We start from the raw sequence: 12,969 nt of genomic DNA, 5'->3' as shown, positions 1-12,969 counted from the left end.
TGGTATTAGATCAACATCTTAAAGAAAATCAGAGTCAAAGCATGGCTGTTCCCCCGACCTCTCGCCGAAGGTCAGAAGTTGGCTGTCCCTGTCGAAGTTCTTGCATTTATAGCAAAGGCACGAAGGAGGAGAAATGATCATTTCAGCCACACCTGCCATTTTTACCAGGAAAACGTAAGCTTTCCCAGCACCCCACTGGGGAACGCCACTCAGGTCCATGTCCACAGACAGCTGTGTCCTCCGTCACAAAGGAGCTGCACTGAAAAGCTTCAGGCCACAGAGAACTCTGACAGCCGGGAAGACACTTTGGTTTGATCACGCAATTGAAAATATCTGCCACGCCAGTAACAGAATCACTGTCACTGCCATGTTTCAAAAACTAGACACCGATATAAATAATAAAAATATACTGCACCTTTGCACAGCCCTGAACTGTTTCATGCTGCTCTTTTAAATATGGACAGACAGCAATCAGCAGGTATTTGAAGAAAGCCTCTAGCACGAGACAGAGACCATGACAAGCATATCAAGAAAAGGAACTCAGAGGCAACAGAGAAAAGGCAGGAAGCAGAAAGAAAACTTCACGAGAATCATAATTTCCGCAGAGCAATAGGAGATATGAAACTTTGAGACAAGAATAAGGAACAACATAAAAAGGAAGCATCCGGAGCAAAAGAAGGTGCTCTTGAAACGGGACGTTAAGATGGCAGAAATGAACACGGAGAGAAGAGTTAAAAGACAAAGCCATGGGAAACGGAGACCAAGCTAGACGGCCCAACGCCTGGGTGACAGGTCTAACGACAGAGAACACACAGCTCACTAGAAAAATTCTCAGAACTGAACGTCATGAGCTTCTAAGCTGCAAACACTTACCAAGTTTAAGGCCAGCATTAAAATGAGTAAATAAGTCAAAGAAAGCCACACTTGGGCATCATCATGAAATTTCAGAAACAAGGCCTAGGAATGTCACATATACAGTATCTCATTTATCTCAATATCTCATATACAAAGAATCAGAAACCACAGTTGCACGGGGCTTATCAACAGCATCAGGGTAGAAGGTAATGGGCACAGAGCTCCAGGACCCAGAGCGAGGTGCGGAGATGCTGTCTGGCCAGTGGAGCCGGGAGGGCTGGGCTCCTGTCTGCCCTCATGCACAGGGTGGGGGTCAGGGGTGATGCTGACCTGAGGGGCCCCAGCAGGGGTTCCAGGTACCCTCAGTTGGAGCAGGAAACAGTATTAAGGTTTAGAAGGTCCCTCTCTCTCCCGAGGCCTGCACACAAATACTGCAATTTTCTCTGGCCAGCCTGATGGTTCAAAACCCTGGGACAATGAGGTGTGTGTTCAGAGGGACAGCCGAGCAGGTCCGGGGTGAAGCTCCAGCTCAGACGTGGAGGGGAAAGAGAGGAATGTTCTGGGTGCACAGGGACTCCACCCTCTACAAACAGGCCGGCTCGTGGTCAGCTGCCAGGCCAGCCAGATGGGCACTGCTCTCTCTCCTGTGTGGGCGGAGTGAGCAGGCAGGTGGGGTCCGAGAAGTTGCCCGAGCCCTACAGCATTCAGAAGCCAAAGTATTTGTACGTTTACTGATCAGGATGGTAAAACACATTTTATGTCTTTTTGAAATTTGTGTGTACATAAGAGTTGATGTGATATGGAAGATAAGCGAGCTATTAGCTTATAAATCCTTACGCATACAAAAGGTCTGGGAGCCTCGCTTTGGTAACCTCAGTCATGGTCTCATCTAAGGGTTGGTGTCCCGGGAACTTGGCCTTGCTTTGTCACCCATGCTGCCCTTCCACACGGCAAGGCGCCAGCCAGGCAAAAGGCTTTGAAAGTCCTCATGTTCAGAGCGCTCTGACTTCAAAGGGGGTTTTGTGGTTGTTTTTAACCTCAAACAATTTCCCTTTGCACCCCCACCCCCAACCATTTTCTCTTGCTCGGCCACCTACACTTCACCTCTTTTCCTTCCAGACAAAAGTTTGAAGTACACACAGCAGTGAAAGGCAAAATCGAGTGACACAGGGCTTTCCTGAGTCAGACAGTAGATGAGGTTAGGACGACGGATTATAAAGGAGAGCTTTGAAACTGTGTTTGTAATTCAGGGACCAAAATGATGTTCTCAAATACATTCAATGTCAGAGAGTATTTTTTTTTTTTTTACTCAAATATTAGCCTAACTGTGCCAGCCACAGTTCCAGGCAGTAGGGACACAGTGGCCAGAGCAGACCCTGCTGACCAAACAATTCTGACCCTAGAGCCCCGAAATGCATGCACTGTGATTCTGCAGGATGGCTTTCCCCAGCCAGCTGCGGGACCTCCAGTACTGAGGAACTAGTCCCACCCCCAGCAGCCAGCAGCCAGCAGCCCAGGGCTGACAGGGGTTGGGAGAGCTGAGACAATTCTAGTTCTCTCAGAGATCCCCACGGGGACTGAGCCCCATGGCCACACCTGTAACTTCTCCATCACACACACTTCCCTTCTCACTTCCTCTCCCACTACCCACGGTTCCTGGGATTACCTCCCAAAGAGACTGCCCACTCACATCCTTGTCTGAGTCTGTTTCTGCGGATGCCTGACCAAAGGCGCAGATGGGAACACAGACAATGGTCTAAGTGGCCCCCTCCACCCACCTCCCCTTTTCAATTCACTTACATGTGGACAACCACATGTAACTCCTCCCCCACTGCACACAAATTGTGTGACAGGGAAATGTTATGATCACAAAATGCAGTGAATGCTGCTGCCAAATGCCATCCAGGGGACAGGCAGGGATCTTCAATACAAGAAGTGGTGTGACAAACCTTAGTAACAGTGTGTGGCAAGTTTCAACTTGTTCGGTGCAGTCAGTCAGGTGTGAGCTATGGTTGAGAGATGGTGTGTTTTAAAGTGTACCATACCGAGTGGCTCGCTCATTAAGGGTTGGCTTGAGAGCACGAGCTCTGAGCAGCAGAGCCCCGGTTCAGATCCCACATGAGGGCCAGTGATGCTGCGCCCTCTACAGCTAAGATGGTGAACAACAGCTCGACCACGAGCTCTGAGCAGCAGAGCCCCGGTTCAGATCCCACATGAGGGCCAGTGATGCTGCGCCCTCTACAGCTAAGATGGTGAACAACAGCTATACCTGGAGCTGAACTGCCCACGAGTCGCCGGCGACGGCGTAGGCTGCAGTGAGGCTGCAGTGGGCTGCCATAAGCTACCGTGAGTGGCTAGCAGCCAGCATGAGTTTTCGTGAGCAGCTGTGAGCGACCGTCCAATGGCCGGCGACCCATGTGCCTCACCCGGGAAGGGCGCAATGATAATACCAACTTGGGCCAGTGAAGCGACGTCCTCCACAACTAGACTGAAGAACAAAAGGACAGCAACTTGTCTGTTCCCCTTCCCCGATTCCCCAACGCTATTCCCTCTCCCAATTCCCCAATAAAATCTGTAAAAAATAAAAATTAAAAAAAAAAAGTGTGCCATAAATCATCCTCCATCATGACAATGCTCCATGTCCCACATCACTTCTGGTATATTTCTGTCAAATAAAACCATTAGTGTGTCCTCATCCACCTTATTCACCAGATCTGGCACCGTGCGACTTCTGGCTCTTCCTTAAAGTCAAAGTGATGCAGGACATCGAGGCAGCCACAACAACACAACTAAAGACACTCACGAAAGAGAACTTCCAGGACTGCTTTAGAAAGTGGCAAGAATGATGGGATAAGTATGTTCGAAGTGAGGGGGAGTATTTTGATGGGGATTAATGGCAATGTGTCTTCTACTGTAACGATTTTTTTTAAACTGTAAACATTCACCGTATATTTTTATCACACCTCATATGTTTTCACAGTCCTTGTAAGACCTTTGTTCTAACAAAATCTAACACCAAAGCACAATTTTAAATAAAGGAGCTGCGGCTGTCAAAGCTGGACACACAGGAGGCGTTGCCCACAGCACACCTGAGCCCATGCTGAGCACTTTACTAGCTATAGCCACCACCCGCCTGGCTTCACCCCAGAACACAGCTCCCCCACCCTCTCAAGGCTGGTCCTCTCTTCCTGCTGGTCACCACCAAATCGTGCCTCCACAGAGCGGTCTTGTGGAATGGCCCTTTCTAAAATGGCTTTATTTTTTTACACCCGTATTTCTTACCAGGTTGTACTGTCTTCACAACACTTATTTAAAATTCTGTTTACTTTCTTACAGTCTCCCTTCACAACAAGCACATAAGTTCTATAAAAGCAAGTTGTTGACGTGTTACCCAGTTGACTGTTGCCTCCCAGGCCTCAGAACAAGGCCTGGCATATAGTAGGTGCTTCATAAACATGCTGAATGAAGAAATGAAAGCATGCTCATTCTTTGAATCTAGTGTAAGATTCTTCCTTCTCTTTAATCCCCAATCACTGAGTCAGAAGTGATTTTTAGCTCTCCTGATGCCTTGCTCTATCTGGCAAGACGATGTTAGGATGAGGGGCCTGTAAAGGTTGGGCAGGGCAGACCAACAGGTGTCAGCACATTGCTGCTCCACACACGTGCCCACGGCAGATGCTTCTGACAGTCTCCTCTCACTGCTCTGAGCAGCTGCTCCCAGGCCAGCTGAGTTCGTGTGTTGACTTGCCAGGATTTCTCTCTCACCCTTGGCACTGTTGACATTTGGGAGCAGGTAATCATGTACATGTGTGCATGTGTGTGCATGTGTGTGCGTGTATGTGAATGTGTGTGTGCGCGTGTGTAGGGGAAGGCATCCTGTGCACTGTAGGATGTTGAGCAGCATCCCTGGTCTCCATCCACTAGATGCCAGTGGCACCACCCAAGTTGTAACCACCAAAATTATCTCCAGAGAATGCCAAGCCCCTTGGAGGGCACAATTTCCGGGTTGAGAACCACTGAGTTAGACCTGTCTACCACCCCCGGGGTAAAGCTCCAGTCACACCCCCTCCTGGGAGGGCTAGGAAGCAGGGAGCCCAACACTACCACACTTCCTTCTTGCTTTAGCAAAAATAACCACTGTCCCAGCGCAAGGGAGGAGGCCCCAAAACAAATTTGTTACTGGAACCCTTTGTAGCAACTTCTAATGTGCCCTGGCTCTCCCAGCAAGTACACTTCCCAGAGCCTGAGTGCTCTAGCAGCGCTAATCCACACAAACAGTTACAGGTTGGCAACAAAGTAACCTAATCGGAAACAAGGTAGCGACAGGAGAGGACAGGCAGCTCCTGGAAACTTCGAGATCAGTGCAACAGGGAAATGGGGCATCGGTCGGATGAGTCAAATCATTTAAGAAGTGCCACTGTACTTACCCGTCTTGTTTTCCATTTTGTTTTCCTAGTAATTCATTTTTATTGATGTACATTGTTGCTCCACGACACACTGGAAACTTAAAAGGCTGTCGTCAGCATGTCCTTTTCTGAGCCACGCGGCTTAACCCAGGAGAAAACCCGCTCCATGTGTCCAACCTGCCAACACGGGGGAGCTTGGGAACACATCTGCTTGAGGCAGAGACTTTTCCAAACGGGCAGAGGACACATTTAACCAAACAACTGTGTTTAGGAAGATGTAAAACATGCCCATTCTGCACCGCAAACCACGAGCAGAGAAGGGTCTGGTCTCCATCACGGCCTCCGTATAGCATCCAAGGGCTGGGGCTGGGCTGGCTGCTTATAGGGAGATAAATGCAGGTTCTCAGACCCCAGCACAGGCAGTCTACCCAGGGAGCCTGAACGGGGTCCCGGAAGTCTGTATTTTTAACCAGTGCTGAGGCATCCTTAGCCCGTCCCAGTTGGCGGGATTGATTTGTGAAGCAACGACTCCAGCTGCAGCTTGTGAGCCAGCTGCCCCCCCCCCCCCCCCCCCCCCCCGTCCCAGGCACTGAACCAGGTTCTGCCTTTTGACAGACAGATTGTAGGGGGAGCTTCCCTGAACACACAGCTGATGGCAATCAGAGCTATTAAAAGCTCTCACAAGTAACATGGAGTGTCGTCATGGAGTGACAGAGCTCCTAGAAGGGATCTCGGGTCCCCTGGTCAAACCACCTAATTTACAGGTGAGGAAACCGAGGCCCTGAGAGGCCGAAGAACTCTTGCTCAATACGAAGCATGTGACAAGCAGCGGACCTGGGATGGGCACCCCAAACGCTGAATTCCCACATGACCACACAAACCACACAGCCCTGCCTGCTCCCCAGTGGCTCGTCCAATTGGAGGAAGCCTGGGAATGTCCCCAGGAAGCAGCTGATGTCGTGGGAAGGGCTCTGGGCACCCCGCTGTGGCTTCTGGAATCCTCGCCCACCTTCCCCAAGCAGGAGCTTCTGCCGATTATCCCACCCTCTCGCTAGCAGGAAAAGCTTTTTATTCAATACTTTCCACCTTTTCTCCCCAGTACCCCACCTTCTCAGGAGGCTACTCTGTGGGCTGTTTTCTTGGGCTCCTGGCAGGGGGTGTGCATGGCTGACAAACTGAAGTAGTTCCCTGCCCACTGCCAATAAGGCTGCTTATCCTGCCAGGTTTGGGGGGGGCTGGAGACCTGAGGAGGCCAGGTGTCCACTCTCCGCCTCTGCCATTCTCAGTCTAGTGTAAAACGGAAGGAGGCCTTTCCCACTCCCTTTCTGGCTCCCTGCAACGGTGCAGCTAGCCCCAGGCACCCCTGGCTTCACTCTTCAGACAGCCCTCTTCAACTTTCTATAACAGCAATGCCAAAACTGTGTATTCCTAGGTATAGGTATATGAGATGCCACATAACAAAAACCAGAAAACATCCACCCTCAGACCTGTGTGAGATAGTAAGCATTAACTCAGAAAAACAAACCTGCTATTGGGTTGTCGGAAAAGTCATGATGTATTTTTTCTATGTTTTTCACTGCAAAAATGCGTTATGACTTTTCTGACAACCCAATAATTTTGTTTCCTTAATGTGGCTATGTCACCACTGCAAGAGTATTTTTTCCTCTTCGAGACTTCCAAGAGCAAAGAAAAATAACCACTTTTTTTTATTGAGTAGCAATAGGCAAAATATCAAATAGTCCATCTGGGCCAAGCGAGGACGAAGGGGAGCCAAGTGACAGGCCACCCAACTGTGCGTCACGCACATTCTCCAAAACCCGGGAAACCAGCCCAGAATATGGGACAGGCGTCCTTCCTCACATTCTACCCGTAAATATGTAAGCACGAAGGCACAGACGCCGAGGTGAGCCCCCCACCTGCCTCCAGGCGTGCCCTGTTTCCTAGGCAGTATCCATTTTCACCAGCGTTCAAGAAGCCCCCATGTCAACGCCTCGCCCAGGCTGGGTAAGCCGAACAGACTGAGTGTGGAGAGGAATCTGTGACAGATGGCAGTGGAGCCAAGTGTCAGCAGAGGCCCATTGTTAGCTGTGCAGGGAGCTCTCAGGTTGAAGGGAGAAGTGCCTTGTTCATCATCACTCAGGACCCACTCCTGCCACCCTGTGCATGAGGCAAGAGTCAGCTGCCACCAACCCCACCCTCAGCCCAGGCGGACCCTGAACCCCAGGGCCAAGAGCTGGACCTGCTCCACGCAGTGTCTGAGACATGAAATAAATTCCAGGGCACGCCCGCTGCCAGACACCACAGGGAAGGGAAAAGTCCACCACTTGGTTCCTCTCCTTGGGTCCAATGCAGCCACGTGCTACTGTGGAGTCGAAATCATTAACACAATAGCTAACCTTAACCTTTCACTTTTGGTCTTAAGTTAGAAGGGGTCAGCAATCACTCTAGGAGAAAACAGGAAGCCCAGAGGAGGTTAAGCCTGCCTCCCTCCAGCAAAGGAAATCAGACAGAAGGCAAGAAAGGGCTGAGTGGCAGGAAGACGTGCTCAAATGTGTCTGATTCCAAAGGGGTGACAAAAGCCTTACAAAATCTTTCCTGCACGAAATACAAGCTACCAAGCCTTCTACACCTGTGTTGTCCCAACAGGAGCATGTCAGTCACAGGTATTCAAATGGCAGTGATCTAAGCTTTCACACGTGGGCTACCCCATGTTTCGCAATAATTCCAGCAATTATAGAATTAGCGCGACATGACAAGAGATGTTTCAAAGTTGCAAGATTCCTCTCTACTGAGGAAACCGACACAGAAATACAGAAAAGGATCCAAAGCCTCCTCTCCTTGTTCTGCTGCCCTGTCTTGTCACAGGTCCCACGTTAATACGACTCCAAGACAGTTTGCTACCGTCTTGAATGAAAATTATATTTAAATTCCAAATTAAAAGTATTGGCAATTAAAAGATGGGCTAGAATGACAGAAAAAAAAATCCACAGAATAATAAACTTAGAACAAACTTGTGCGTTGAATTGTGTGTGTCCCCCTCCCCCCAAAATACAAAACATGTTGAAATCCTAAACCCAGGTCCCCATCTTAGCAGGTGTCATCAAGCTAAGATGAGGTCATATGGGTCAGGGTGGGCCCTACTCCAGCGACTGGTGTCCTTGTAGGAAGAGGCAAATTTGGACAGACACACACGTGGGAGAGCGTCATGTGAAGATGGAGGCAGAGGTCGGAGAGAGGCAGCTAAGCGCCAAAGGACACCAAACACTGCGCACAGCCACCAGGGGCTGGAAGAGGCAGAAAGGGCTCCCAGAGAGCCCTCAGAGGTAACAGGCCCATCCCACACCGTGATTTTGGACTTCTGTCCTCCAGAGCGGTGAGAGGATACACGTCTGTTGTTTAAAGTCACCTAGTTTGTGGTCATTGATTACAGAGCCACGGGAAACTAAGAATTCAAAGATCACCAACCGACGAGAGAAGGAAGCACGGAGAGGCTGATCACTTGCCCACGGTCATGTGTGCGATGCTGCCAGGCCCCTGCAGTCAGTCCCGGATGCCTCCCGCTACACCCACCTCATGCACAGGGAAACGAGGATGGTTGTTTTAAAAGGCGACCTGCCCAGAAGGAACAGTGGTGCAGTGCTCAGACTGTGCAACTGGACAGACCTGATCTCTGTGCCAGCTCTGCCACTCACCAGGGTGGCCTCAAACAAATTACTTGGCCTCCCCGAGGCACAGTTTCCCCAACTGAAAATTAAGTCAAGTGATTGTACATGCGTCACAGGGCTGTCGCTTGGATTCAATGAGGTGATCTGTGCAAAACGCTTACCAGTGTCCAACACGCCTGAAATAAAAGTTAGCTTTTTAACACTGAGGTTGTTAATGATTTCTCTGACTGTCCCTCCAAGTTGTCTTGAGTGGATGTCTTGGGCTGTCGGCCTTTCGAAGTCCTCCTTCATCTGATCTTTGATGTGGAAGTCTTTCTCTCAAGCTCAGGAGCTGTGACCTTTTGCTCAAAGTTGCTGGTGAGACCTCACTTTTTGACTTTGTTCTTTTAACCCCAGTCATCTTTCCGGCTTTCACTGTCCTTAATAGTTCACCATCTTGGTTTGTCCCATGCAATTTCTTCTGGCCATCGCCTTCCTTTTTTTCAGCCTCGCTGGCAGTGAGCTTAATGTAATTTGGGGACGCCGGATGGCTTACTGTCGGAAAAGACAAACTCCTAAATTGCATTAGGCTCGGTTTATATTTACAATCCCAAGTCTTCCAAAACACTGTGTGCTGCGAAATGATAATCAAGCCAAAGCATCATGATTAAAATGTGAGTCCTCAACACAATTTCTTAGCTTTTCTACATGCAAATGTTTAAATATGAATATCATTTTGCAGCCTGTTTTATGCACATTAGTGGAGATGACAGAACCCCTTTCAGTAGAAACCCCCAAAGCTTTTCTGAAGCCATCACAAAGTACAGAGCTGCGCACCTTTGGCATCTTCAGTGGGATTTATTGTGGTCTCATGAAAGTCTTTTTCTTTATCATGGAAATTGCTATAATTATAATCACTTTAGAACACACCATTATTATTATTAATAAGGCCAAATTGCACGGTTCAAACAGATGCTGGTTCTCTGCTGTTAGAAAGCAGGGGGAGAATGGCATCACACACCCAGCGCTCATCTCCATGCCAACGTGGTCCTGCCACCAGGGCTTCTGGGCAGACACCTGGGGCATCTGGAAGAGTGGCAGGCAGAGCAAAGGACCCCCAGTTCTTGATTAAAGCATTCAGGGATGAGCACACACGATGGGAGAGCAGGGGTCTGTGGAGCTCTGGTCCCTGCAGCGTCTTCGCTCACTTTCTCTCCCATGCGTACTTGGATCCAACTATTATGTCCTGCAGAAAGGGGCAGGGATGGGGGCACAGCAGGGATGGGAGAGTCCAACTGTGGTCCTTAACACATTGAATCCTTGACCCCTTGGAGTGTGAGGCTCAGGCACCTCTGGCTGGAACGGGCAGCCTGAGGCCAAAGCCCAAAGCCAGGAGGCACGGAGGGCGAGGAGCAGCTATGTCGGGGGTTCGGAACTTGGGTTCTTGAGTCCAGCTGCCTAGGTTCGATTTCTGGCCCGCCCTCTCTTGTCCTGTTGCCCTGGGCAAGTCATTCAACCTTTCTGAGCATCAGTTGTCCCATCCCCTGAATGGGTGGAAGATCCGCGAGGCTGTTGTGAGGACCCTCGGGGACAGCCCACTTACACCACACAGCACAGAGCTCGCCAGGAGGGGACGGAGCCCACCACACTTTGACTATTGCTTAATTCTCTAAAAAATCCTTGGTTACTTACTGCTTGAATTTACAATTCCATTTTTCTCTCCACCTGAGCAAGTTTTTGTTTTAGGCTTCGGAGAATCCGCAGAAAATAAATGCATGACTCTTGGGCGTGATTAAAGCAGGAAAGCTCGCTCCGGGTTCAGAAGTCGCCCCAGGGCTGGCTGTCCCTGTCGTCTGCTACAAACACCCTGCTGGTGGTCAGGACATCTCACAGGGACACCGGGGAACAAATGAACCCTAATGCGCTTGTCGCTAACACCTGAGAGTTTACAGTGGGCATTTGGAAATACATATCGTTATAAAGCAGCTTATTACTAAATCAGGCCAAGAAGGGACACGGAATATTTCATTTCCTGTCAAACATAAAAAGTAAATCTGGATTGTTAAAAAAAACGCCTTCCCTGGAAACATGCTAATATTTAACTGAGAAGTAACCTTGAATGAACCACTTCCTTGGCCAAGGTAAAAAGATATGAGCGTTAGCACTCAATACATTCCTGTTAATTAAACTTCCTCGTTTTCAAGTAAAGGTCAGTGGATTAATTTAATAAAGACAAGCTATTATTCAGGAAATATTTTTTTGGTTTGTGTTTGAGAGCCCAAGAGCCATGGCTTTTAGTTCCTCTTCTTCCCCTGCCTTCCCCTCTTTCCTTGTATCACAGCCCAAGTCGACTTTACTTTTAGTAGAGAGAATGCCCTTCCACTCAAAAATCAACCTGAGCTTTTCTTCATCAGGGACACATTTCCCAAATGCAGAGTCATTTAGGGCCTGTTCCCAAAGGTTACCCTTAGGCCACAAAAGAGGTCCACCCTGAGCATCTTGTGAAGGGGACCAGTCCAGGGCTCTCCCCACCAGCACATGCTCTCACGCGGAGGCCTTTCCCAGCAACAGCAGGATCTTGTGGTCAAGATAAGCCTCCTCAGCTGACTCCCCCACCCCCCACCATCCACCCTGCAGATGTCAAAGGCAGCACTTAGACAAAGGGGTACTGGAATCAAAGTTTGGAGCAGAACACGTTTTTGAAGGTTTTTAAAAACTAATTAAACAAGTATAGAAGTTATTCAGCTGAGTTTCTTTTTTAAAAGCATTAGCATGGCATATCTTCCCTCTTAAGAAAAGTCTTGAATAATTTAATTAGAATTACACCAAAGTCATGAGTCTGTTCTATTTATGGGGTAATCACAGTTGAATTAAAACCCAAATGACAATGTAAAAATAAAATATCTTCAGACAGTGTATTCAACTGATAAGAAACGCTTGTCTTCAAATCACACTTAGGTTATTAGGTAGTTTTGGAAGGAGCCCGAGGTCCAATCGACCCCTGCGATTTTGTTTTTCTCAAGATGACCGAGTCTGGTGACATTTGTTTTTTTTTTTCCTTTTTTTGCTACAAAAACTGCTAATAAATGAAAATCAGAATAAGAGAAAAAGAAAGCTGTTTGATTTTATTTTGCGTCGAGAGGCCACTTGGCCCCGGGAAGCGCAGCTCAGCCCGTTTGTTTCCCCAGCAGCTCTGCTGCGTTTCAGCCTTTCCACACACACAGGTGCGCAGGCACTTCGCGCGCTGCCAAGGGGCTGGGCGGCGGGACGCGCCGGCAGGAAGCTGAGAAGCCGCCTCCGGGAGAGGAGGGAGGCGCAGGGCGACGCGGCTCCCGCCACCCGCAGCTCGCCCCTCCGAGGGGGCTGCTCTTAGCGGCGCTCAAATTCCTTTCCCGGGGAACTGCGCCCTTGGAGGCCGGCCACCGGCCTGCTTAGCAATGAGACAGCACGGGCGGAGGGGTGGGGGAGGAGGGAGAAGAGGAACGCAGAGTGACTCCCGGGTAGTAACGGCGTCGCGCCCAGGCACCCCCCGGGCGTCTCCTGGCGGGCGGAGGTGTCGCCCACCAGGAGGAAACCCCCTTAGAAGCAAGTGAGAGGTCCCCTGTCGCCCCCAGCCTCACGGAGGGAGGCAGCGAACAAGTTCTGAAACACGTGCACCCCCCCCCCCCGGGCTGCGCCCCTGTCCGGGCGTCCACCGCTCCGCATCCCGAGCGCTCGCGTCCTGCTCCCAGCGCAGCGGAGCCCTCGGCTCCTCCCGCGATTTGGGGACAGAACCAAGCCGCGCGGAAGCACCGCTGGGCGCTCGCAGGAGCCCTCCAGAAGCCGGCGGGTGCAGCCCGGGGACCGCAGGGACGGCGGGGTGCCGGCCCGCGCGGTGGGATAGACGGGAGCCCATCGACCTACCTTCTGCGGGGGGGTCCCGATCAGCACCTCCAGGTAGTAGCCGCGGCCGGAGTCCCCCTGCAGGTTGTCCACCATGGCCAAGAAGTTGGCCGCGCCGCCGGCGGGCTCCAGGGCTAAGGCCAGGCCGTCGGCGCGGGGCTCGGCGGGGGGCCCGGGCCCGG

At 50.4% G+C, this 12,969-nt stretch overlaps 1 protein-coding gene across 1 annotated transcript in view; it reads right to left on the bottom strand.

The window, feature by feature from the left end:
- BACE2 (beta-secretase 2) overlaps nt 1–12,963 on the bottom strand; it is an 87,778-nt gene extending 74,815 nt beyond the window's left edge. The window contains exon 1 of the mRNA XM_019626041.1: nt 12,809–12,963. Within this exon, the coding sequence (XP_019481586.1) occupies nt 12,809–12,883 (75 nt within the window). The 5' untranslated portion in view covers nt 12,884–12,963. The remainder of the gene's footprint in view (nt 1–12,808) is intronic.
- Nucleotides 12,964–12,969: the final 6 nt, after the last annotated feature.

The sequence above is a fragment of the Hipposideros armiger genome, unplaced genomic scaffold, assembly GCF_001890085.2.
Source record: "Hipposideros armiger isolate ML-2016 unplaced genomic scaffold, ASM189008v1 scaffold_653, whole genome shotgun sequence".
NCBI lineage: Eukaryota > Metazoa > Chordata > Mammalia > Chiroptera > Hipposideridae > Hipposideros > Hipposideros armiger.
This window is presented reverse-complemented; position numbering and strand designations above follow the sequence as displayed.